The sequence below is a fragment of the Anolis sagrei genome, chromosome 2 (assembly GCF_037176765.1).
Source record: "Anolis sagrei isolate rAnoSag1 chromosome 2, rAnoSag1.mat, whole genome shotgun sequence".
Taxonomy (NCBI): Eukaryota; Metazoa; Chordata; class Lepidosauria; order Squamata; family Dactyloidae; genus Anolis; species Anolis sagrei.
In genome coordinates this window covers 229,713,609-229,737,822 of record NC_090022.1, presented here as the reverse complement: position 1 = coordinate 229,737,822, position 24,214 = coordinate 229,713,609, and the positions used below count along the sequence as shown (strand labels likewise).

The window sequence follows — 24,214 nt, the reverse complement described above, 5'->3', positions numbered from 1 at the left end:
TCTCTGGTGTCCTATTTTATTACTGTGTTGTTTTTGCTAAATGCCTGTGTTGTGAAACATAGGGGCCATTAAGAAATTGTTAACCATTTGATGCCAAAAAGGATGGACTGGATTTATGAAAACATGTCACAATTGCCCCCCAAATTCCCATCTAATCTGAACTATGTGAAAAGGATGAAGAGCAAGAAGTCAGCTCACTATTTTGGAGGGAGATTAGCAATAATGACCTTAACGTGCAAAAGGAAGATGGAAAATAATAATAATAAAGCATTATTTTACTGAAACAAAACCACAGTATGTCACAGAAAATTTATTTATTTATTTATTTACTGCACTTGTAGACCGCCGTTCTCAGCCCTAGGGCGACTCATGGCGGTGTACAACATATAAAAACAATTTACAATAAAGGCAATATCACAAACAACAATAACAACATCACTATCAATAATACAATTACCCTAAATCATTCGCGATGTCTCATCATAGAATCACAATCCAATCTCGTTATCCATATTCCGTTCCAATCATCATTGCCAATTGTTGTAGCACTTAGTCAAACGCCTTCTCAAACAACCATGTCTTTAGTCTCTTGCGGAATGTCATAAATGAGATCTCTATGCTGGATTTCATATCACAAAATCACAAGTCAAACACTTTCCAAGCGTCTAGGACTGTGTGATGTATTTTTGAATGATGCGGGCAGATCCAAGTAAGGTGGCCTTTTGCAGTTGACAGATCGTGATTGTGTCAATGTTCATTGTTTCCAAATGCTGGCTGAGATCTTTTGGCATGGTTCCCAGTGTGCGGATGACCACTGGGACCATCGGTACTGGTTTATGCCAGAGCCTTTGCAGTTCGATAACGGCTGATTTTTTCCTTTTGTTTTTCTTCAATACGACTGTCACCTGGTATGGCGACATTAATAATCCAAACTTTTTTCTTTTCCACAATCGTGATGTCTGGTGTATTGTGTTCCAAAATTTTGTCAGTCTGGATTTGAAAGTCCCACAATATTTTTGCATGTTCATTTTCCACAACCTTTGCAAGTTTATGATTCCACCAATTTTTTTTTATTGCTGGAAGGTGGTATTTGTGACATAAGTTCCAGTGAATCATTTGGGCCACAGAGTTGTGCCCCTGTTTGTAGTCTGTTTGTGTGATTTTCTTGCGACAGCTGAGGATATGATCAATGGTTTCATCAGCTTCCTTGCAGTCTTCATACATCTTATTCAGGGTTTTGAAAATTGAGGTGTGCATTAGATTTAATGGCACATTAGACTCAAGTAAGTATGGGGAGACTTGTCAGCAAGATCTTATCACTCAGACAGAACTGGCTAGTGATAGCAAACTACAAATTCCAAACAGTCCTGTTGCTAAACAATTTAAATCTAAGAAATCTACCAAATTAGATGTGGACACATCTGAGGATGAGGTAAAGACAGAACCAACAGAACAAGATGATGGTGAACTGCCCAGTACTGTCAGGAGGCAGGTCTTTCTGCATGATCCACAAGGATCATGCAAAAACCAGATAGATTTAGAGTTTGTTCAGTGAGCAATGAACTTCAATCTTTTGAGGATATTCAAAATTTACCCTCAGAAGGAAAAAGAGATGTGGTTATGGGCAACTGAAAATGGACTTGCTTGGCATGATTGCTTAAGTGGGTTTTAGTTGAATAAATGGGTTTTGTTAGGAACAGAACAAACCCATTTTCAAGGAGTCAGAAGGAAGATTTTCAGACACTTACTGTATTTGTTGATGACTTCTATTTTTTGGCAGAGGTGCTTTTGGAAATTAAACAACTCGAGGAAGAATTGGACAAACATTTTCAGTTAAGAATCTTAGGACCAGTACAGTATTTTTGGGTGTAAATATTGCAAAGAACGGGATGGGAAGCTTCATTTTGAGCCAAAAAGGGAAGACAATGCAAGTGCTGGAAAACATGAATATGCAGGATTGCATGGGAGTTCAGTCACCAATGATTTTAGGTTTCACAGGTGAAGTGAAGAACTCTGGGCCATTTAAGGAGTATTATCTGACAGTTGTTGTGTATAAGTGATTACACCAGGGTAGACATTTTGTTTGCAGTTAATTTCCTGAGCAGGTATGTACGCAACCCATCCACTGCTGTGTGAAATGGTCTCAAAAATGTTGTGTGATATTTGAAGCAAACTCAGGATTTCTGTTTAGTTTTGAATCCAGGTGACACTCTAAGTTTGCAAGTTTATACAGAGTGTGATTTTGCAAGTAGCAGTGACAGAAAATCAACTACTGGAATTTTGGTCAAATTTGCAGACACGGTAATTGACTAGAAGTCAAAGAAACAAGGGTATGTTGCACTTAGCTCAAGTGAGGCAGAGTTCGGAGCTCTGAGCATGGCATACATGGAGATCTGTGTAGTAAAGCAGTTACTAAGGGACTTGCAGATTCCGGTTGAGGACATTACAACAATTTTCGAGGACAGCCAGACATGCATACACATAGGTACCTAAGCCAGGGTAAAGCAAAGGAGCAAGCATGTAGATGTAAAATATAATTGTGTTAGAGATGCAGCAAAGAATGGTAAGATGTATTTGGTTTACTGCAATAGTAACTTGAACCTGGCTGATGGATTAACAAAAACGTTGAGTGTTCAGAAACATTTAACAGTATTGAATGATTTGTGTATTTTTGAATGTCGTGTATAAATGTAAAGGCTTATTTTTCTGTTAACACAAGGAGGGATGTTGGAGCACACAAGGAATCAGTTAATGTGTCTGTGTCAACTATAAAATAAGATGTATGAAGCTAATTGGTCAGGCAATGCCCAGGGAGATAGCTGAGCCTAGAACTTTTGGATACTGTTACATTTTTGTCCAGACTTGAGCTATGCAGGTGCAGAGAGAGACAGTTTTGAAAAGAGAAGCAGAGTTTAGAGTGTACTCTCACTTCATGAGCTGCTGATGGAGTTTATCCACATGGACAGAAGAAAGACTATTTTAAACCTCTTATAAAAGGACATTGTGTGAGTTGGTGCAACTGATCACATTGTACATATATTGTTCTGGATTTAAGAAGAGTAAACTACTTGTTCTTTATTGTTCATCTGTGTGGTATATTTTCTTTTTCTGGCAAGGCAGTGTGTGGGCTGATCAATCGTGAACTACATATGGTTTATTTTTACATTACGCCACAAGATCCTGGTATATTGGGCAGTGTAGATCCAGCCTCAGTAGTCTCAGGTAAAAGCAATCAGCTAAAAAATCTCCAATTTATTTATTTATTTATTTACGACATTTATACACTGCTTTTCTCCCCTTGAGGGAACTCAAAGCTGTCCTTGCTAATCTTATCTTATCTGATCTTCTTCATTAATAACCTTTTCCATCTTGATCACATTCTGATGTTGCTTAGCTATAGAGATCCTGTTTTTCAGCCATTAAATGCTGCAGGTATACTGTAGTTAGGTATGTATGTGTCAAGACAGACTCTTCACTGGAACAATATTCAAAATACCAGAAATGCTGGCAGAGTTCAAAGTAAGCACACAATAACCAGACTGCAGTGTCAGTAAATTCTGATTGATGATAACAAGGGTCAGTATTTGAGAATAGAACAAACAGTTAACATTGCAAGTCTAAACATTTAATGTGTGCATGTAGGCCCTTCTTAGAGAAAATGAGAAAAATAATTTCAAGGAGAGCACTTTTTAAAGAATAAAAAAGCATGGCCTAAATATCTTAAAGGCACAAGATCCCACCTGCTTGGAAACTAAGCAGGGTCAGTTCTGGTTAGTACTTGGATAGGAGACTGTCAATGACTACAAGGTGATGTCTCTTACATTTTAGATGAAAGTAGAAGCAAAGCCATCTTGAGCATTTTTTGACTAAGAAAAATCTATGAAATGCATGTGTTTGCCATAGTCTACAGGTGACTTGAAGGCACATATACACAAACATATACAGAAAGAGTATTTGGAACTTCATGAGAATAACACTTTAACAGTGAAATAATAGTGAAATTAAAGAAAGATGTTTTATTTTCTTCCATAAACAGCACCAAAAAGTTGTCCTTTCTTGAACTGAACATCCTTGAATCCAGCTGCACCAAGGAGTGTATTGTACTCGGACGCAGTCCGTTCCTTTCCTCCTACGACAACCATCATTAACATGGTGAAGATGAGGGCTTCTAAAGGCCCACTTTTGTCTTCATTGAGAACCATCGCCGCTATTAATACACCGCAACCTGTCAATTGAATTAGGAAAGAGAGGGTGTCATCATTACCTATTACTGTCCATTTTTGAGAATTTCTCTCATGAGAAATATTTAGGAATGTCTGTCAGTGCACAAAGACATTCCACCACTGAAGGAATACACTTTGTTGCCTCATATTGACTGCATATTTCAGCACACACGATCAATCCTTTGGTAGATGAGATGGAAATGACATGGAACGATACTGAAACTGCATTTCTCATGTATGGTAGGAAATGGTTCTCCTTCTGCAGCCCAGGGTAGTGGGCTCCTTCCAATTTGAGGGTCTCTATAAGGAATAGGCAAAAATTGCATGCCCCTTTTCAACAGCAAGATCTTGTACATAGTGTTCTCACTCTTGTGATGATGGACAATTGGACCTCATCACACTATAGCAGGAGTCCCCGAACTAAGGTCCATGGGCTGGATGTGGGGCCCCAAGGTAACCCCCCCCCCTTTGAACATTACATTGAGGGTCGCCCTAAGTCTGAAACAACTTGTAGGCACACAAAAACAACAATACGAATTAACTTGAGTATCGCACAAGCCAAAAGCAGGCACGTACATGAAAAACTGCCAAGGTTATGTTCTTTAAATATTGTATTGTTCTTCCATGGTTTTTTGGCACTACAAATAAGGTATGTGCAGTGTGCATATATTTCTTCTTCTTCTTTTCACCCCCCCCCCCCCCCCCCCACACACACACAGTCTGAGGTGCCATGAACTTGCTCTTGGCTCAAAATGTTTGAGGAACCCTGCACTAGAGCATCTATCCACTTTAAATCCCATGACTGCCTCCAGCAGAATTCTGGAATTTGTAGTTTAGTGAGGCCCAGGACATCTCTGGCTGAGCGGTTTAAAGGCCCCTCCCTAAATTACAAGCCCCAGAATTCTTCAGCACACCAATGCTGTATTTGGACCCCATCACATGTAGAATTTCCCCTGTTTCTACACACTGTAAAATCATAGTCCCATGGAGACCATCACATGACATAAGGGCACTTCTGCTGGGACTCCATGGGATTCTGTTTCCACATCACATGGATATGGAACCTATACTGCATCTTCAAACTGAAAAAAATGGGAGAAGACGGGAAAAGGAAATGGGATGTTTAGCCATCCCAGAAGATGGACCTCAGTGGTAGGGAACAACGAAAGACAGTTTCCTCTGCTTTCCCCCATATATAGCATCGAAACAAAAAAAATTACCTGTAACAAAACATCCCCAGGATATGCAGAACCCAGCTGTCTATAGGAGCCAAATCATGTACACTCATGATACCGCTGTTGCAGGAAGTCCACAAAGCACACGGCTGCATTTGCAGGAGAAGTGCTTCACTTTGCCCACCCCCTATTCTCATTAAATGATCAAGGGTAGGGAGAACAAGCCCTATGAGGAGTGCTTAAAGTTCTGGGCATGACAAGAAGGCTGAGAGGAGACATGATGGCCATGTATAAATATGTGAGGGAAGTCATAGGGAGGAGGGAGCAAGCTTGTTTTCTGCTGCCCTGGAGACTAGGACATGGAACAGTGGGTTCAAACTACAGGAAAGGAGATTCCACCTGAACATTAGGAAGAACTTCCTGACTGTGAGAGCTGTTCAGCAGTGGAACTCTCTGCCCCGGAGTGTGGTGGAGGCTCTTCCTCTGGAAGCTTTTGAACAGAGGCTGGATGGGCATCTGACAGGGGGCTTTGAATGTGATTTCCCTGCTTCTTGGCAGGGGATTGAACTGGATGGCCCACAAGGTCTTTTCCAACTCTATGATTCTATAATCTCACTCACATTGAATTATGATGACAACTTCCTTACAAATATGACTCATTGACTGCAAAGCAGCCCATAGATTACTGGCCCTGAATAGATGATGGGACTGATAACACACTATTCACTTAATATTTGATGACAGCGGAAGACTGAAGGATGCCTCCAGAGATGAAGCAGAAGATTTGAGGAAGGCATGGTAGAGGAGCCCAATTGTAGAACACAGGTTTAATCCCTAGACCCTCCTTAAAAGACTGGAAAATAATCTGTCTTGAAATCCAGAATTATTGCTGTTAGTTTCTGTAGATCCCAGTCTACATGGATGGAAATTGGGACCCCTGCAGCAACCGAATTAAAGGCATTATGTATTGTGAATCCATGAATTCTCTCTTGTTCACCTTAGGCTGTACAGAGCAGACTTGTCTCCATACTAAGTATACATACCAGGCTTACAGGCCTTGTATAGTTTAGTCAGCAGAGCCAAACACTTCTCATCATCCCAACAATGGAGAATTCGAGCCAATATATACAGATCAGCTTCAGGAATCGGATCATTAAAAAGATCCCCTATAATATTGGACAGAGACATCTGTTTATTTCAGCATCATGATTAACACAGAGAACAATTATTTCTATCTTTTAGGAAATTATTATTATATTATATTATATTATATTATATTATATTATATTATATTATATTGCCAGTAGCAAAGGAGAAGAGCCCTCACGCAATGCCATGTACAGATGCATGTTGACAGTGGAATTTTACTTTTCCATTGTTGGAAGGACAGTATCTTCCTCAGGAAGGCTATTTTAGAGCAATGCAGAGGTTGAAATAGAGGCACACATAGATTTATCCTCTGGTAGAAGACCTTCCTAAAGGATCAGGAGTATTACTCAAGCCCCTTCCACACAGCTGTATAAAATCCACGTTGAACTCGATTATATTAAAATGTGGACTCAGATAATCAAATTCAAAGCAGATATTTTGGATTATCTGCCTTGATATTCTGGGTTATACACCTGTGTGGAAGGGCCCTCAGAGAACTATCAAGGTTTTTTCAGCAACGGCTGCCAGGGATAATTGTCTCACTCTGGGTGCATCTAAATTCCAAAATTAATGCAGTTTGACACCACTTTCACTGACATGGCACAATGCTATAGTATGTAATCCTAAAATCTGCAGTTTGTGAGGCACCCACACTTTTTAGCTTGAAGGTTGAAGACCACGTAAAACTACAACTTCATGGCAATTAAAGTAGAGTCAAACTACATTAATTCTATTGTGTAGTTGCCCCATCTAACTCATAGAAAGCCTTGGCCTGGTGACAATTGTAGGAACATACAGGTTTCTTTATTGTGCAGAATATAGTCGATTTAATGCAATACAAGTGGGTGGAAGAGAACACTCAGAATAAAGTGAACATAATATTGCCCCCAGATCATCTGTTTTGAACTGGATTATCTGGCAGTGTAGACTCATGTAATCTGGTTCAAATAAAATGTGGGTTATCCAATTTGGTCATCTGGATTATATGGTAGTGTCAAAAGGGCCACTGATTACCTCAGGAAATTCATCTTGTGATAGCAAAACAGATAGAAAAAAAGAATTTAGAAATAGGTGCCTGCAAGATAGCTAGTTGTCATCTGGGTTGGGGTTTACGAAACACAGATGACAAATAGCTTTCTTGCAAGCACCAACCCTTACTGAAGTTGGAGCTCCATGGTTACATGTTCTCAGGTGCCTTCTGAATAAAATCCACATTATCTGCTTTAAACTGGATTATATGGCAGTGTAGACTCATATAATCCAGCTCAAAGAATGTAATGTGGATTATCTGCTTTGATCATCTGGATTATATGGCCATTGATTACCTCAGGAAACATATTTTGTGATAGGAAAGCAGAGAGATAAAATAATTTAGCAATAGGTACTTGCAAGAAAGGTGTTTGTCATCTGTATTGGGTAAACTACCAACCTTGACTGAGGATGGAGATCCATGGTTAGATGCTGTCAGGCCCCTTCTACACAACTGTATAAAATCTGCATTATCTGCTTTAAATTGGATTATATGGCAGTGTAAATTAATATAATTCAGTTCAAATCAGATGGTGTGGATTTTCTGCTTTGATAACCTGGATTATATGGCAGTGTAGAAGAGCCTCAGACAAAGGAAACCAATAACATTATCAACTATCAGCTCTCCGCCATTATGTTTTGGTTTCTATGTTTTGTGTATATTGTTTATATCCTTTGATGTTTTATACTTTATTGTTATGTTGTTTATTTTACTGCAATTTGTATTTTTGTATTGTAATTTGTTGTTCGGGCTTGACCCCATGTAAGTCGCTCCGAGTCCCCGTTGGGGGGGAGATGGTGGCAGGGTATAAAGATTATTATTATTATTATTATTATTATTATTATTATTATTATTAGAGGAAAGAAGTAATTTCAAAGGCTAAGAAAGAGGCAGCTGGCCTCAGGATAGAAAGAAGGGAAATGCAAGGGCTTATATCTAGGGCCAAATTGTCTCCTCTTCCACTGTGGGCCCTTCCAGGCAGGCCCTATATCCCAGGATCTGATCCCAGCTTTTCTGTTTATCCCAGATTATCTGGCTGTGTGGACTCATATAATCCAGTTTAAAGCAGAAAACCTGAGATCAGATCCTGGGATATAGGGCCTGTCTGGAAGAGCCCTGAGTGAGTGTTCCAAAAAAAAGGAATGTATACACTGTTGGTTTCTGCTGCTTTTATACATGTCTTAATTGAAACTAGGTATGATCACTGAAACCATGTCTCACCACTCTGGAAATGTATCTGGTGTTCCTCTGAGGACACAGAACACTTCTTTGCTTTTTCCACCACTTCAGGTAGGTCAAAAATAGTCACAGTTGAACTTGGATATAATGAAATGTATTGTTTGGCAAAGGCATCACTACCTCCTTTAAAAAGAGAGAGAGAGAGAGAGAACTGAATGGAGTGCTAATTTCCTTAAAGACTAGGATCACAGACTACTAGGGGTTAAAGAGAAATCATTAAAAGACAGAACTTAGTATTTTTTATTTATCTATCTATTTTTATCCCACCCGTTTCCTGATATAGGAACTTAAGCAGTCTAACAGCAGGCAAGACACAATGCAATTAAAACAGAAGAAATGCATTAAAATGTTAATATAAATTTAAATAATGGTTAAATATTTTGTATCATGGAGTATAAAAATATTTAAATACATTCAAAACTGGGGATGGGGACTTGAGTAAGTAGGGTGATGTGAGGTGTGGGTCACTGGGGGCCCCCCGCCCATGGGCATTGCTGGATTCGCCACAATGCATGACGATTTCAGAGGCCGATCTGATGAGGTTGTTTTTCATCACAAAATATGTAGTTTTGTGCTCAGAAAATGGAATGTCTGCATAGAAGGAATATTTCGGCACAGAAGTGTTTAGGAAACGGTTTTCTAAGTGGAAAATGATGGTTTCTATGCAAAAAAATGAACATTTCAAAGAATACTCAGTTCTTGTGGGTTTTTTCGGGCTATATGGCCATGTTCTAGAGGCATAACAAAATTTCAAAGAATAAGTAACAGCCACAGAATTTCTGGGGAGGGGGGATATTTTTCTAGAAAAACAAATTAGAAGTAGTTTCTGACCCATGTTCTGTAAAGTAAATTTAGAAATAATTCTGGTCCATAGTTAAAAAAAAAAAGTCCTAAGATGTTTCCAGAACTTACTTGGTTGACATCTAAATGAATGTTTACATGGACATTCCTTGATGACACGTATCTGAAAAATCAAGCTGGGAGGTGGAAGATAATGTGTTCTCCAAAAACACTCTCTACTTCTAGAACAGTTTCCAGCTACTCTTCGTCATTGTGGGTTTTTAAACAACTCTTGAACAGGCTCTAGCTACCTTTAGCCATTGTTGGCCAGTTAGTTATAAAGTTATAACAAAATCTCCCTTATAAATGGAATATTCCCCATTACAATAATGATAGAACAAACATATGGTTGCTCGTAAAGAAAGGAGAATTACTACAACTTTTACTGTCAAAGAATCACAGGGGTAAAATGCAACCTGAGAGGCCATCCCCCAAATTAATTAAGGATTTCAAACTGCAAATCAGAAAGGCAACTGGTACTTACCTCCCAAATCACAAACAATGCGGAAACCAGAGAGGTCAAAAGCAGATATCACCTCCTGACCGTACAGACTCCAGGTATCCCCCATGGCATTTTGAAATCCTTGCAACTTTTCCTCTGAACTAGGAAATCAAAATTAAAATGGGTGTAAGTAATGGGGGGGGGGGGTATAAGTATAAGGAAGAAAAAACAAAAGTAAAACCCTTTTTGGTGACTCCCCTGTAACCATGGAAACAAGGGGATGGGAGGAGGACAGTGAGATAATAATAATAATAATAATAATAATAATAATAATAATAATGTGGTTTTCTGGCATTGTATATTTCTCCTGCTTCTGTGATTGTTCATTTGTATTTTGATTCTGTAGCTCACTTGTCAATGGATGTCCAGAATCAGCAGCATACACCGCAGTCCTTTTTATCCTGGGCGTCGACTGAGCCAGTAGAGACTTCATTTTGGTTTGCTTCGCCATAGTGCTAATGGGTTAAGTGTTCTTGGTTCCACTCCTCAGCTGAGACCTCTCTGGCTTGTTTGGACCTGCTGGTAGTTACACTACCACCAGCACAGCTCTCAGTTTCCTTGGAAAGCCTTCGACAATACATTCCTTAGAACAGTTAAACCCCCCACCACAACAAGGTGGCAGAGGACTTTTACAAGTAAAACAAGCAGTGGAAGAAGAAAACACGCCCTGGCAGAATATGTAAAGGAAAGCCAAGAACCTGCTTTAATTGAAGTCAAAAATTGGAAACTTCTCAAAGCACAAAGAGCAGACAAAGAACCAGTACAAGAAAACTGCACTACAAACCAGAGCTCACAGCTGGCACAACAAAGCATTGCATGGGCAGTTACTTGACAAAATTGAAGGAAAAGTTGACAAGGAGAAGACCTGGTTCTGGCTCACGAATGGAACACTGAAGAAGGAGACAGAAGGCCTGATTCTTGCAGCCCAGGAGCAAGCCATCAGAACCAATGCAATTAAAGCCAGGATTGAAAAATCAGCTGATGACCCAAAATGCAGACTGTGCAAGGAAGCTGATGAAACCATTAATCATATCCTCAGCTGTTGCAAGAAAATCATGCAGACGGACTACAAACAAGGGCACAACTTTGTGACCCAAATTTTTCACTGGAACTTATGTCACAAGTACCACCTACCAGCAGTAAAGAATTGGTGGGATCATAAACCTGCAAAGGTAGTGGAAAATGAAGATGCAAAAATACTGTGGGACTTTCGAATCCAGACTGACAAAGTTTTGGAATACAATACATCAGACATCATGATTGTGGAAAAGAAAAAAGTTTGGATTATTGATGTCACCATACCAGGTAACAGTCGCATTAAGGAAAAACAACAGGAAAAACTCAGCCATTATCAGGAACTCAAAATCGAACTGCAAAGGCTCTGACATAAACCAGTACAGGTGGTCATTGGCACACTGGCTGCCATGCCAAAATATCTCAGCCAGCATTTGGATGTAATACATATTGACAAAATCAACAACAAAAGGCCACCTTACTTGGATCTGCACGCATCATTCAAAAATACATCACACAGTCCTTAGACGCTTGGGAAGTGTTTGACTTGTGATTTTGTGATACAAAATCCAGCATATAGATCTCGTTTGCTGTGACATACTGTGTTTTGTGTCAATAAAATAAAATAATATTAATAATACTTTATTTATACCTCACCACCATCTCCCCAAGGGGAATCGGGACAGCTTACATGAGGCCACGCCCATCAATACAGTAAAACAATATAACATATGAACACAACAGAAAATAAGAAAATAAAATAGCATAAGCTACAAAAACCAATATAAATAAACAGCGCAACAATATAAAATCAGAACATTAAAACACTGAAAATAATCACAGTGGGCAGGGCCAATTGCAAAGATTAAAAATTTAAAAACACTGGGTGGTTGTGCAATGTAATGTATCAGGACAGGGGATCCGGGGGTAAGGTAAGATTTAATGGAAAATAAAGTGCTTCTGAGGGCATTTTATGCAGAGTTTGGTCAGGGATTATTGTACATTCAATCATTGAAGGCACACTGGAACAGCCAAGTTTTCAAGCTCCTCCTAAAGACTGCCAGGGTGGGGGTTTGCCTAATATCTCTGGGGAGTGAATTCCAGAGCCGAGGAGCCACTACAGAGAAGGCCCGCTCCCTTGTCCCCACAAGTCGTGCTTGTGATGGGGGCAGGAGCGAGAGAAGGGCCTCTCCGGAAGATCGAAGAAATCATGTAGGTTCGTAGACGGAAATGCAGTCGTGCAGGTAGGTGGGTCCCCAACCATTCAGGGCTTTGCAGGTAAGAACCTGCATCCTGAATTGGGACCAGAAAATAAATGGCAGCCAATGGAGCTCCTTAAACAGGGGGGTTGACCAGACAGAGGAAATTTTGCAAACTTTCTTTTATGAGGACAAGGAAAATAAAACATATAATTTGGATATAAGTAAAGTACAGCAATCTCTCTCTGCAGAAATAGCAAGTATTGGTCCCAGAATCTTCCCTCAATGCACACATGAGGTCAATTCATATATGAGCACATTATATACACCTCACAAAGAAGGCGTATCCTTCACAATAAATTAGGATTTGAGGAGTTTCTGATTTCAGAAAGAAGCATATTTTATTAAAGAAAGCAATCATTCAGAGTGCTTATTCTGATCTACAAAGCTCTATATGGGGGGATCCAGTCCTATAACAGGGAGAGCCACCAAAAACAACAGTAGAGAGACAGAAAAAAGGAAAGAAACTGTAAATGTGGCCAGAAATCATGTAACAATAATACACAGTCATGTATTTGGCCCATATATTTGGCATATTTACACAAGAATTATACCACCATACAAAAGAGATCCTCAAACAGCAAACAGAAAAATGTTAGGTTTACCTGTTAACGTTCGTATAAAAGTCTTTTTCTGGAATGCCAAATATCAATGGAAACTGTTGTTTTCCTTCCCTGAAATAGAACATTGTTTTCAATTGCTACAAGATTAACAACAGACTTACTTACTTAGGCGATCCCTCATTGTCCGAGTTAGATTGTCTTCCAAGATCAGTATACTAGCGGTGGGTCCGTTGGTGACTGTGGAGTCGTATTTTTGACCTGCATGTTCTCCTGCAGTGAGGGCATCGGTTTCCAGACGGAAGGTGGTCTCAGTCAGGGTTGGCTTGACGCACCTTCCTCTTAGCACATTTCTCTCATTCATTTGTGCCTCTTCAAATTCTACAGCACTGCTGGTCACAGCTGTCCTCCACCTGGAGCACTCAAGAGCCAGGGCTTCCAGTTCTCAGTGTCTATACCAGAGTTTTTAAGGTTGGCTTTGAACAGAACTGCCAAACCAAATGTCATGTTCCCCCACTGTATTGAAAAAACCTGATACATATTCTAGACGGGAGATAGGGAAAGCTTTTTCAGTCCAAGGACAAAATGCTATTCTCTGAGTGGTCATCAAGAACATATTTAGAGTAGGTGGAATTGAGATGCAATTTTATTTATTTATTTATTTATTTTTACTATATGTATACCCCACCCTGAAGGGGACCCAGAGCGACTTACAGTAGGCAAAAATTCAAAAATTTTAAAAATGGAAGTGGCCCCAATGTTATTCTTATTCTTTTAGTAGTATGAACCACTGTATTAATCTCATCATATGGATGCACGTTCAGTAGGAACTGAAGAGAAGAAACCTTGGCACAAAGGGAGGCAATGTGGGCTGGGGGTTGCCAGGCATCCTGGATTTTAAGGGATAGTCACATATTTGAATAAAATGTCCCATGTCCTGTTACATTCTTTCCCAGGCGTCAAATGTCCCATATTTCCACTATACCATGGAAATGGGCGGTATAGCGGAAATTTCCGATCTGAGCATGCACTGGTCTGAGCATGTTCTTCCAATGTAAGCATCCGGTAGAAGTGAGTCCAGGCCCGACCAGCCTTTCCCCTTCCCCTTTGAGTCAAGGAGGAGGCAGCAGTGTCCTACTTCTTCCAGTGGCGCAATGTGGTTAAACCCTTGTTCCGGCAGGACTGCTGACCAAAAGGTCGGCAGTTTGAATCCAGGGAGTGGGGTGAGCTCCTGTCTGTCAGCTCCAGCTTTGCATGTGGGAACATGAGAGAAGCCTCCCGCAGGATGGCAAAACATCTGGGCATCCCCTGAGCAACGTCCTTGCAGACAGCCAATTCTCTCACACCGGAAGCAAATTGCATTTTCTCAAGTCCCTCCTGGCATGAAAAAAACTACTTCCTTCTGGACATCCAGGTGAAGCAGGTTCCAATCCAGACAGCAGTGGGGACCTCCCTCTCCTGCAGCCCCCTCTAAACCCCCCACCTCAGGTCCGGAGAGGAGCTTAGAGAAGAGGGCAGGGAAAGGGGGCTGGGTCCTGCCTTCCCAAAGTATTACTTTTACTGTGTCCCTAATTTTCACCTGTGATACCTGGCAACCCTGCGGCAAAGGAGGCAGAGAGGGAGAGAATGTATTGAGTGGGTGCAAAGGAGAAGAGGTAAAGCAGCATGAGATGGGGAAAGGGAGGGTGAAAATGAGAGAAATGCAAATGATCAAATGAAAGAAGGAAAAGAGGGAGGTCCCTAAGCTTTTGGGCAAGGAAATGTAGGGGGGGGGGGCAAAGGAAAGGTGCCCCTAGCAAGTACAAAAAAGGGGGGGGGAAGCATTGGAAAGGGTAAAAGTGAAACAGTGGAAAGGTGGATGGAAGGAAGAGGGTAGCATTTTCTGCTGCCCAGGAGACTAGGACACGGAAAATGGCATCAAACTACAAGAAAGGAGATTCCATCTGAACATTAAGAAGAACTTCCTGACTGTGAGAGCTGTTCAGCAATGGCACTCTCTGCCCCGGAATATAGTGGAGGCTCCTTTTTGGAGGCTTTTAAACATAGTTTCTACCTCTGATAGTTTGTGCTTACTTCTTACCTTATAGCTTTTGCCAAGTACTGTGGACTCGAATAAAAAAAATCAGAAAAAAACCTTGTGTATTCATACTGGGACTTTGGGCTTGATTTAGCCAGGAAGAGATTGGCAAGGTCTGTGTTTCCATAAAAACCTTAAAAAGAGACAAAACATTCTGTTGTAAAACTCTGAGATACCAGATAGTTGACAGGTAGGGGAAATCTGCTTTTAGTGTTTGGAGCACTGGAATATGATAGAAACCAGGGTTTCAATACCTCCCTGCCACTTTTTCTCATTTACTAAATTCCACTGAGTCTTATACTTCACAAGTGGTAACCCACTGTGTTCATCACATTAGGTTGGATCCAATCGTAAGGTAGAGCATTCTTTCTGTGTCTAATGCACTAGGAACATACGTTTCAGGAGATGGTTTGGAAGTGGATTTTTGGGGAATGATCCAAATGTAAATGGGCAAAATGGCCTTGCAGAGATACTTTGACCCTCCCCCCCCCCAACAATAGACCAGGACCAAACTGGACACAAAGACCCCCATGAACAACTTAACATACCACATGGCTTTGGGAGGAATTGACCTTGATCTTTGGGAGTTATAGTTCAGCTACATCCAGAGAGCACTGAACCCAGCCAATGTTGGATCTGGAATAAACTTGGAGCACTTGCTATCTATCTATATTTATCTATTTTGCTATCTATCTATCTACCTACCTACCTACCTATCTATCTTGCTATCTGTCTTATCTCTATCTATCTGTGAATACTGGTGGGGTTTAGGGGTGATTGACACATGGTTTTGGGAGTTTTGGTTCACCCCATACTTATGCATTTTCTAATGGGAGCATTCATAAATAACAAAAGGAGCAAGTGACATTTTTCTAATAAATAGTACCAAACTGATATTACCAAGCATCCCAAAACAAAATATGTCCTTTTCAAATAACCTGGGCATTGCCAGGTACCTAAGCTAGTATATAATGAGAGTGTCCATTCAAAGAAAGAGTTTCCAAAACATTCCAAGGCAGCACATCCGAATATATTCTTACTGATTTATGAACTCAACCCTTAATACCTCAAAGTAATGTGTCTTTAAGTCTAAAGCTGTAAAGATGTGGAAAAAAGCCTACAACTCCCCAACCTCATTGCATACAACAACTACCATAAGATTTCAAAGAGAGGAAGATTTTTTCAACCACTAACATGGGGGAGAGACAGTGGGCAGGGCCAAATCTCTACTGTATGATGGCAAATCAACTGAAGACTACTGAGTACAACTGAGTAAAATGGATAGATTTAATCATGTGATGAAGGTAGGAAAATCATCCATTTGATTTCAAAATGGAGTATGACTGAGCTCTATGATAAACCTACTCTACCAAACACTTGACCTGGGTCAATGGCTTGGCTGTGAAAAGAACACTGTGATTTTGGGAAAGCCACAATCCTTCAGCCTCAGCACAAAGCAAAGCACAATGACTTTTAACAAATGTAAAAACATCCTGCAGTAATGTTGCCATAGGTCACGATACGTCAGAAATGATTTGAAGGCACCCAAACCAAAAGATAGCTAGATGTCAAAGTTATTTTGAGTCTCCAGTTTTTGGTGGTCATTTGAAGGTGGGAGTCAAGGGTGCAACCCCAATATTAAAGACTGCAGTGTTTTCCCAACAACAGACAACCCAAGTTGCTCCTTTTTCCTGATGTGGTTACCTTCATTGTCCTTCCTCTCCATCCTTAGTAATTTTAAGCCCACACAGGCCTCCAGCAGCATTTGCATTCCCATGTGGCTGGTGCCCAGACGTTCAGCGATCTCCGCTGAGGAGAGGAAGCCTTCTGACTCCAAAAGCAGATCAAATACTCCTAACTCACAGGCAGTAGACATAATCTGCAAACGTAAGGAATAAAAGGGAAAGGGAAACATTCAGATACTTTACGGTTGTAATAGTTTTGCTACTGTTGCTGCTGTTATTGTCCATTTTAAAATTTGTCAGCAATCAGCAAACATCCTCTATTAATACCGCAAGAATGATCAAATACAATACTGAAAATATTGTAAGGTAAACACAAGATGCTTTTATAGCATACACTAAAATGATTGTTGTATCAAGCAGGTGCTGGAAGGACCAATATTAAGCTATGCAGTTCCTGTCAGCCTCTTGGTATTTCTTATATGATTTTTCTTAAGAAAAAGAAGAAGAAAATAATATTATTTACAAAGGATAAAAGGCTCTCATTATCTATTTTTGCTCTGGAGTACCAAAAGATCCATTTTCTATTGGCCCATTTTTTTGGGGGGGGGGGCTTCCCTGGCTTATCTTCCCATCATTTTAGGCATTTAAACTGTTTCTACTCTAGAGGAGAGAAGCTCAGCTGTAGGCAGGCAGATGCTTTAAGGAGGCTTATTACCTGTTTCTACTCGTGAGGCCCTTGGCTGCAGAAGACACGCACACTTTTTCTCCGGGGAAATGGAAGAAACGAATTCCACACACAAGTCTAATCTCTAATTTAAATGCAATTTTGGGATTTGTATGTTGAAGCATCAGCATCCTTGGCATAGAAAGTACAGCTCCCATGATTCCATAACAAAGCAATTAAAGTGGATTCATTCTACAGCATAGATGCACCCCAAGGTTTTCCTTTCCATTGCTGGAAGATTTGGTGTTATAACGTTTTGGTTTTTAAAGAAGGAATTTTAAGCATGCAGCAACTGTAATACGCACTTTTAAAGGTCAAATTACAAAGAGCACACTTTATGCCACTGAACATTACATCCAGCAGCAAATCCTTTTTCTTTTCTTTTTCTTTTTACTTTTTCTTTTTTTTGTTTTGTTGTTGTTGTTGTTGTTGTTGTTTTTGGTTTCAGGGTTTTGAAATTGAACTGTGCATTAAATTTGATGGCACATTAGACTCAAATAAATATAATGCTTTGCTCCAGCCCCATGGCACAACTTCTTTCTCCAAATACGTCAGAGAAATAGTCTTTGTTCAGTTTCTCACAGCATTGAATGTTTGCCAATATCTGTGTAAATTGCCCCCGGGGAGATAAGGTGAGATATAAATAAAGTTGTTGTTGTTGTTATGACACCCACGTGTTTCACTTTCAAACTGTCCTTGATGGTCAGTATAGATGAGCCCTTGATCATAATGCATAAGGGGAATGTGCAGTTCCAAAAGAAACAGTAACTGCAATCTAGCTGGAATGCATAAGGTGTCATTTAATAATTCTTTCTTTGTGGTGTTGCCATCAGTTTTATCCCCATCTTACTTGTATTCATACCAAAAATTATTTAAAGCAAGCTGAAAAATGAGAGTTATTAAAGCTTCAATATTTGTATAGGAAATATTCATTGTTCTTACCTTTGTAACAACAAATCCATGTTGATGCTGAAATAAGATTTTAGCCATTTCTTTTGTACTAGCCATCCTTCTTTACTGTTCTCTCAGAAAGCCCCTCCCCAGATGTTTCTGAGCTTTGCTGTTTCTCAAAGAAAGGAGCTGCCTGGTATCACAAGGAAGACTACTCTTATTTTATTACTAGGTTGTCCTTGCTAAATACCTCAGTTGTGAAACATAGGGGCAATGAAGAAATGGTTAAATGTTTGAAGCTGATGGATTGGATTTATGAAAATATGTCACCCCCCCCCCCCCCTCAAATTCTCATCTAATCTGAACTATGTGAAAAGGAAGAAGAGCAAGAAGTCAGCTCAATAATTTGAAGGGAAATGAGCAACAATGATCTTAGCATGCAGAAGGAAGATGGAGAAAAAATGTTCAAATTAAGAAAATAGAAAATGCACCTAAAATAAAATACAGATATATACTTTCTTTTTAAAAGGGAAAGATAAAAAGAATGTCAAAGAATTTGAAAAAGTGAGACACATTAATGAATGTATTACAAGCGGTTTAATACATGAGTGGGCTTACTTTTTCACTTAGGTTATCCCTCATAGCCCAAGGATGATGGTCCTCCAAGTGTAGTGTCTTGGCGGTGCATCCGTAGGTGGCTATGGTGCCTTATATTTGATTCACATGTTCTCCCACAGTGAGGACATCAGGTTCCTGATGGAAAGCGGTCCTGATCAGGGTTGGCTTGATGTGCCTTCCTCTTGGCACGTTTCTCCCTTTTCACCTCCATTTCTACCTCTTCAAATTCTACAGCACTGTTGGTCACAGCTGACCTCCAATTAGAATGCTCAAAGGCCAGGGCTTCCTAGTTCTCGGTGCCTATGCCACAGTTTTTAAGGTTGGCTTTAAGCCCATATTTAAATCTCTTTTCCTGTCCCCCAACATTACGTTTCCCATTCTTGAGCTGGGAGTAGAGTAACTGCTTTGCAGAGGCGGCCCTAGGTAATTTTCAATGGTAAGCAAACAGTATTTTGGTGCCTCCCCCCCCCCCCCAACCAATCATTGATATATATTTTCTGTTTGTCATGGGAGTTCTGTGTGCCATATTTGGTTCAATTCCATCATTGGTGGAGTTCAGAATGCTCTTTGATTGTAGGTGAACTATACATCCCAGTAACCAAAACTCACATATGTCAAGGTCTATTTTCCCCCAAGAGTGCCTCAAGAGCGCCCCTGCTTTGGGAGATGGTGATCGGGCATTCAGACAACATGGCCAGTCCACCGGAGTTGATGACATAGGAGCATTGCTTCAATGCTGGTGGTCTTTCATTCTTCCAGCACACTGACATTTGTCCACCTGTCTTCCCAAGAGATTTTCAGGATTTTTTTGGAGGCAATGCTGATGGAATCATTCCAGGAGTTGAGTATGACATCTGTAGACAGTCTAAGTTTCACAGGCATATAGCAGGGTTGGGTGGACAATAGCTTTGTAAACAAGCACCTTTGTATCCCTACAGATGTCCCTGTCTTTAAACATTCTCTATTTCATTCAGGAAAATGCTGCACTCACAGAGCTCAGGCAGTGTTTTATTTCAGTGTCAATGTTGACTTTTGTGGCTGCCAAGGTAGCAGAAATGATCAACATTTTCTAATGTTATGCCATTAAGATGTATTTCTGGCATTGCAGAGGGATTGATTGGTGACTGCTGGAAGAGCACTTTGATTTTCTGGATGCTCAACGAGAGGCTGAGCTTCTACATGCAAGTGGTTACATCCCTAATAGATTACTGCAACACGCTCTACGTGGGGCTGCCTTTGAAGACGGTTCGGAAACTTCAGCTCGTCCAACGGGTGGCAGCCAGATTACTAACTGGGGCGGCAAAGAGGGAGCATACCACCCCCTTGTTAGGCCAGCTCCACTGGCTGCCGGTCCATCTCCGAGCCCAATTCAAAGTGCTGGTTTTGACCTATAAAGCTCTATACGGTTGTGGCCCAGCTTACTTGTCTGAACACATCTGCCCCTATGTCCCACCTCATAATCTAAGATCATCTGGGGAGGCCCTGCTCTCGCTCCCGTCAACAGCACAAATGCGCCTGGCGGGGATGAGAGACAGGGCCTTCTCGGCTGTGGCCCCCTGCCTATGGAACACTCTCCCAAATGAGGTAAGATCCGCTCCCTCCCTCCTGGCTTTTAGGAAAAAAATTAAAAACATGGTTTTGGGACCAGGCTTTTGGGCAGTAGAAACAAATCTATGCAGCATTTTGGAAAGACAATGACTGGAACGGCGATTTGACGGATGAGACTGTTTTAATGATTGTTCAACTGTTTATGGATGTATTTTAATTTGATTTATGTCTAACTGTAATTGTATAATTGTAATTGTTTGTGCTGGCATTGAATTTTGTCATTACCTATGTGGAAACCGCTTTGAGTCCCCTTCAGGGTGAGAAAAGCGGTATATAAATACTGTAAATAAATAAAATAAATAAATAGAGTGGCTTGTGGGTCTTCTTCTGAATGCACACAGACAACGTTATAAGCATATTGACGTTTTATAACAGATGTTGTTGTGAAATGGATTGGGACCCGCCTACCTTCGTAACCGTATATCTCTCCACGTACTAACCCGGGCCCTTAGATCTTCGGTGGAGGCCCTCCTTTCAGCCCTACCAATCTCACAAGCTCATCTTGTGGGCACAAGGGAGAGAGCCTTCTCCTCTGTGACTCCCCCGACTTTGGAACTCATTACCTGGAGAGATCAGGAAAGCCCCTTCTCTAGAAACATTCGAAAAGAACCTTAAAACCTGGCTCTTCTGTTGCGCCTTCGGCAAGTAGGTGCATAATATGACATCATTGCACCCCTTCCCACTGGAATACACGCCCTCCAAATGGGAATTTTAGCTTCACAACTCTGTGTGTTTTTATGAGTTCCCTGCAAATAACTTGCTCCTATTTTTATCTCATTAGATTCTTTTAATCGTTTTATCCTGTACATGTGGCCTGCCCATTGTTATCGTGATTGTGTTTATTGGAATGTTATTTTATGACTATGTTTATATATTTTTTCATTTTCTTTATGTGATTTTGATGATGTTATTTATTGTTTATGTTCACATTTTATCTTGTTGTAATACATTGTCCGGGCTTGGCCCCATGTAAGCCGCTCCGAGTCCCCATCAGGGAGATGGTGGTGGGGTATAAATTAAGATTATTATTATTATTTGGTTTTGGCTTTCAGTTTGCTGAGGTTAAAGAGCTTGCCACCTGTCTGATAGAAGATTTCCACTTCGGTGGGAAGCTCCTCATCAATAAGATGAAATATCATAGCGATGAAGATGGAAAATCAGGTTGAGGCAAAAACCCTGTTTGACACCTGATTCTACCTTAAATGGGTCACTCAGGGAGCCATTGCTGTCTAAGACTGCATGTCATCATGGAAGAGCCACAAGATGTTCACAAATTTGTCAGGGCATCCAATTTTTTGGAGAATCGTCTAAAGAGCACTGCGATTCACTGTATCGAATGCCTTTGCAAGGTCAATGAATGCCATGTACAGAGCTGGATTTTGTTCCCTGAATTTTTCTTGGAGCTGTCTGGAGGGGTGGAAGCCGTTCTGGGATTCTGGGAGGGTGTCTTCTGAGATAGGTTGAAAGTGGATTGCAAGGACTCTTACGAGGATTTTCCCAACAGAGGTTAGAAGGAAGATATCTTGATAGTTTCTGCAGTCTGTTCTCCACCACCACCACCCCACTTTTTTTTTTTTGTGAAAAGGATGATGATGGTGACATTTTTAAGTCTGCTGGGATTTTCTCAGTCACCCACACTTTTTCAATGAGCAGGAGGAGTTGTTGTGTCAGCTCAGGTTCACCCTCTTTAAAGATTTCAGAAGGGATCCCATCGGGTCCACTGGCTTTGTTATTTTTTGTTGGCTGATGGCATTGCTGACTTCTAAATTAACCAGTTCTGCAAGCCCATCCCTGGTTTGTTGTGATTCCATGATTTTGTTGTAACAGTTCTTATGTTTGTTTATGTTTGTGAGTATGTGTGTATGTATACTATTCATTTATCTATCTTTGGGATAATATATGTAATGAGTGTGTTCGCGCGTGTGTTTCTCTGTTCATAATTGCTGATCTCTGTCTCTTTCTTATCAGCTTGCAATATGCTTTACTATAATACCTAAGAGGAGCTTCTCCTCCACACAGCTTTCTTGAGATGGGTTATTTAAGGAACAAAAGGGTTTTTTAAAGTCTGAAACTCTGCCTTTCTCCACAAAATAATAGTAGCTGAAATTTTGTGTGACCTACTTGGGTATGGAACTATGACATTTATGTATTTAACCAATGTCTCTGTGCTTACCAAGTGTTCCCAACCCTCCCATGAATAATCTCTGATATAAGAATCAGAAGCAGGATCACATCCATATGCTAAGATTGCTTGTGTGTTGCAGATGCAGGTTTAAATGTTTGTAGCTGCTTCCTGGTTCATAGTAGAGGAGACCTGTATCGTGCACAATGGCAGCTGCTCTGCAAGTGGAGACGGGAGCTTTCATGGCCTCCACATTATTCTCTAATCTAGGGAATACAAAGCAAACAGGAATGCATGACTCTTGATTACTGCCTTTGTGAATTCTACCTTACATTTCCTTTTTTAGAAAACGAATTGCCACATATCATGAAAAAAAGCTTTGCAGGCCCTTATCTGAAACTTTCTAATCTTATCTTATGTGGTATATTGCTTTGGGGGATTATAAAATCAGTTGAAAATCTTGTAGACTCTGGAAGAGGGGAAAGGCTTCAGCAGTCAGTAAAGCCCTGTCAAGAACAAAAACTACAGCTTCATGTTAAAAATAAATAAAAACTACAGAAAAATAGATGATAAAAGGAATCTGGCATAGAATCATGTAGCTGGAAGAGATCACAAAGGTCATCCAGTCCAATCTATTTCTGTCTTGCAGGAATACACAACGAAGGCACCCACAACGGATGAGTTTCCAGTCTCTGTTTAAAACCTCAATATGGCATCCTTTCCTATAGTTTATCATATCTATCATGTCCCCTGTTAACATTCTCTTCTATGTGCAATCCACAGATCACATTTTTCTCTGCAGAAGAATTCCTCCAAAACACTTTGGTCCCTATCAGTAGTGGCAGAATACACCAGAGAATTACAGTGGGTGCTTGGCATCCGCTGAGGCTTGGTTCCCGGCCTTTTGCTCAGTGAGTACCAACATCCATGGATGGCCAAAGCTCATTACAGTGTATGCCATTCTATAGTAAAGTATTATCCTTTGTATGGAATGACAAACCTGAGATTTCCTTTCAGTACTAAAGAAATTTCAATCCATGGAGGGCTGTATTCATGAATATAGAATTCATGAATACAGAGGGCTGACTATAATCATATTCATTCAAAACAGGGATGAAAACCTGCTGTAACTACCCATCCCTCATAACAAAGACAAAAAAGCCATGAATTTAGATTCCTACTCAAGGCTGCTTCAGTTTACCTGTAAAATTACAGTTACTTATAGTTATGAGTTGCATTACTGATCTGTAATTTACAAACTCCTCCTGTATCACTATCAACATAGGAAAATATATATCTGAAAACCTATATAGCCAATCCAAAGAAACAGAACCTTTATTATTATCTGGAGTAAAATACAAAATGTAAGCTTATTCAGTAATACAGCAATGGATTTACTATCAAAATAGCTTTAGAGGAAAACACTAGGGGTTGAATGACACTGAATGATTCCATAGTTTGAGTTGTACAGCAGCAGTGAGTGTTTCTCTAAGTGCCC

General features: G+C 40.4%; 1 protein-coding gene across 1 annotated transcript; it reads right to left on the bottom strand.

Annotated features, from left to right (window-relative positions):
• Positions 1-3,223: 3,223 nt before the first annotated feature.
• On the bottom strand, positions 3,224-18,542 carry LOC132766454 (acetylserotonin O-methyltransferase-like). Its single transcript, XM_060760829.2, has 8 exons — positions 18,420-18,542; positions 16,773-16,947; positions 15,072-15,201; positions 13,037-13,105; positions 10,141-10,259; positions 8,799-8,939; positions 6,442-6,564; positions 3,224-4,225 (listed from the first exon to the last, which is right to left on the bottom strand). The coding sequence occupies exons 1-8, from the start codon at positions 18,483-18,485 to the stop codon at positions 4,017-4,019; spliced, it is 1,032 nt and encodes a 343-aa protein (XP_060616812.2). The 5' UTR covers positions 18,486-18,542; the 3' UTR covers positions 3,224-4,016.
• Positions 18,543-24,214: the final 5,672 nt, after the last annotated feature.

Coding starts and splice junctions, on each gene's coding strand:
- LOC132766454 (XM_060760829.2), bottom strand. CDS start 18,485: ATGGCTAGTACAAAAGAAATGGCTAAAATCTTATTTCAGCATCAACAT. Junction 15,202..16,772: donor GGAGAGGAAGGACAATGAAG/GTAACCACATCA, acceptor TCTCTTTTTAAG/GTTTTTATGGAAACACAGAC. Junction 6,565..8,798: donor CCAGATACATTTCCAGAGTG/GTGAGACATGGT, acceptor CCAATATTATAG/GGGATCTTTTTAATGATCCG.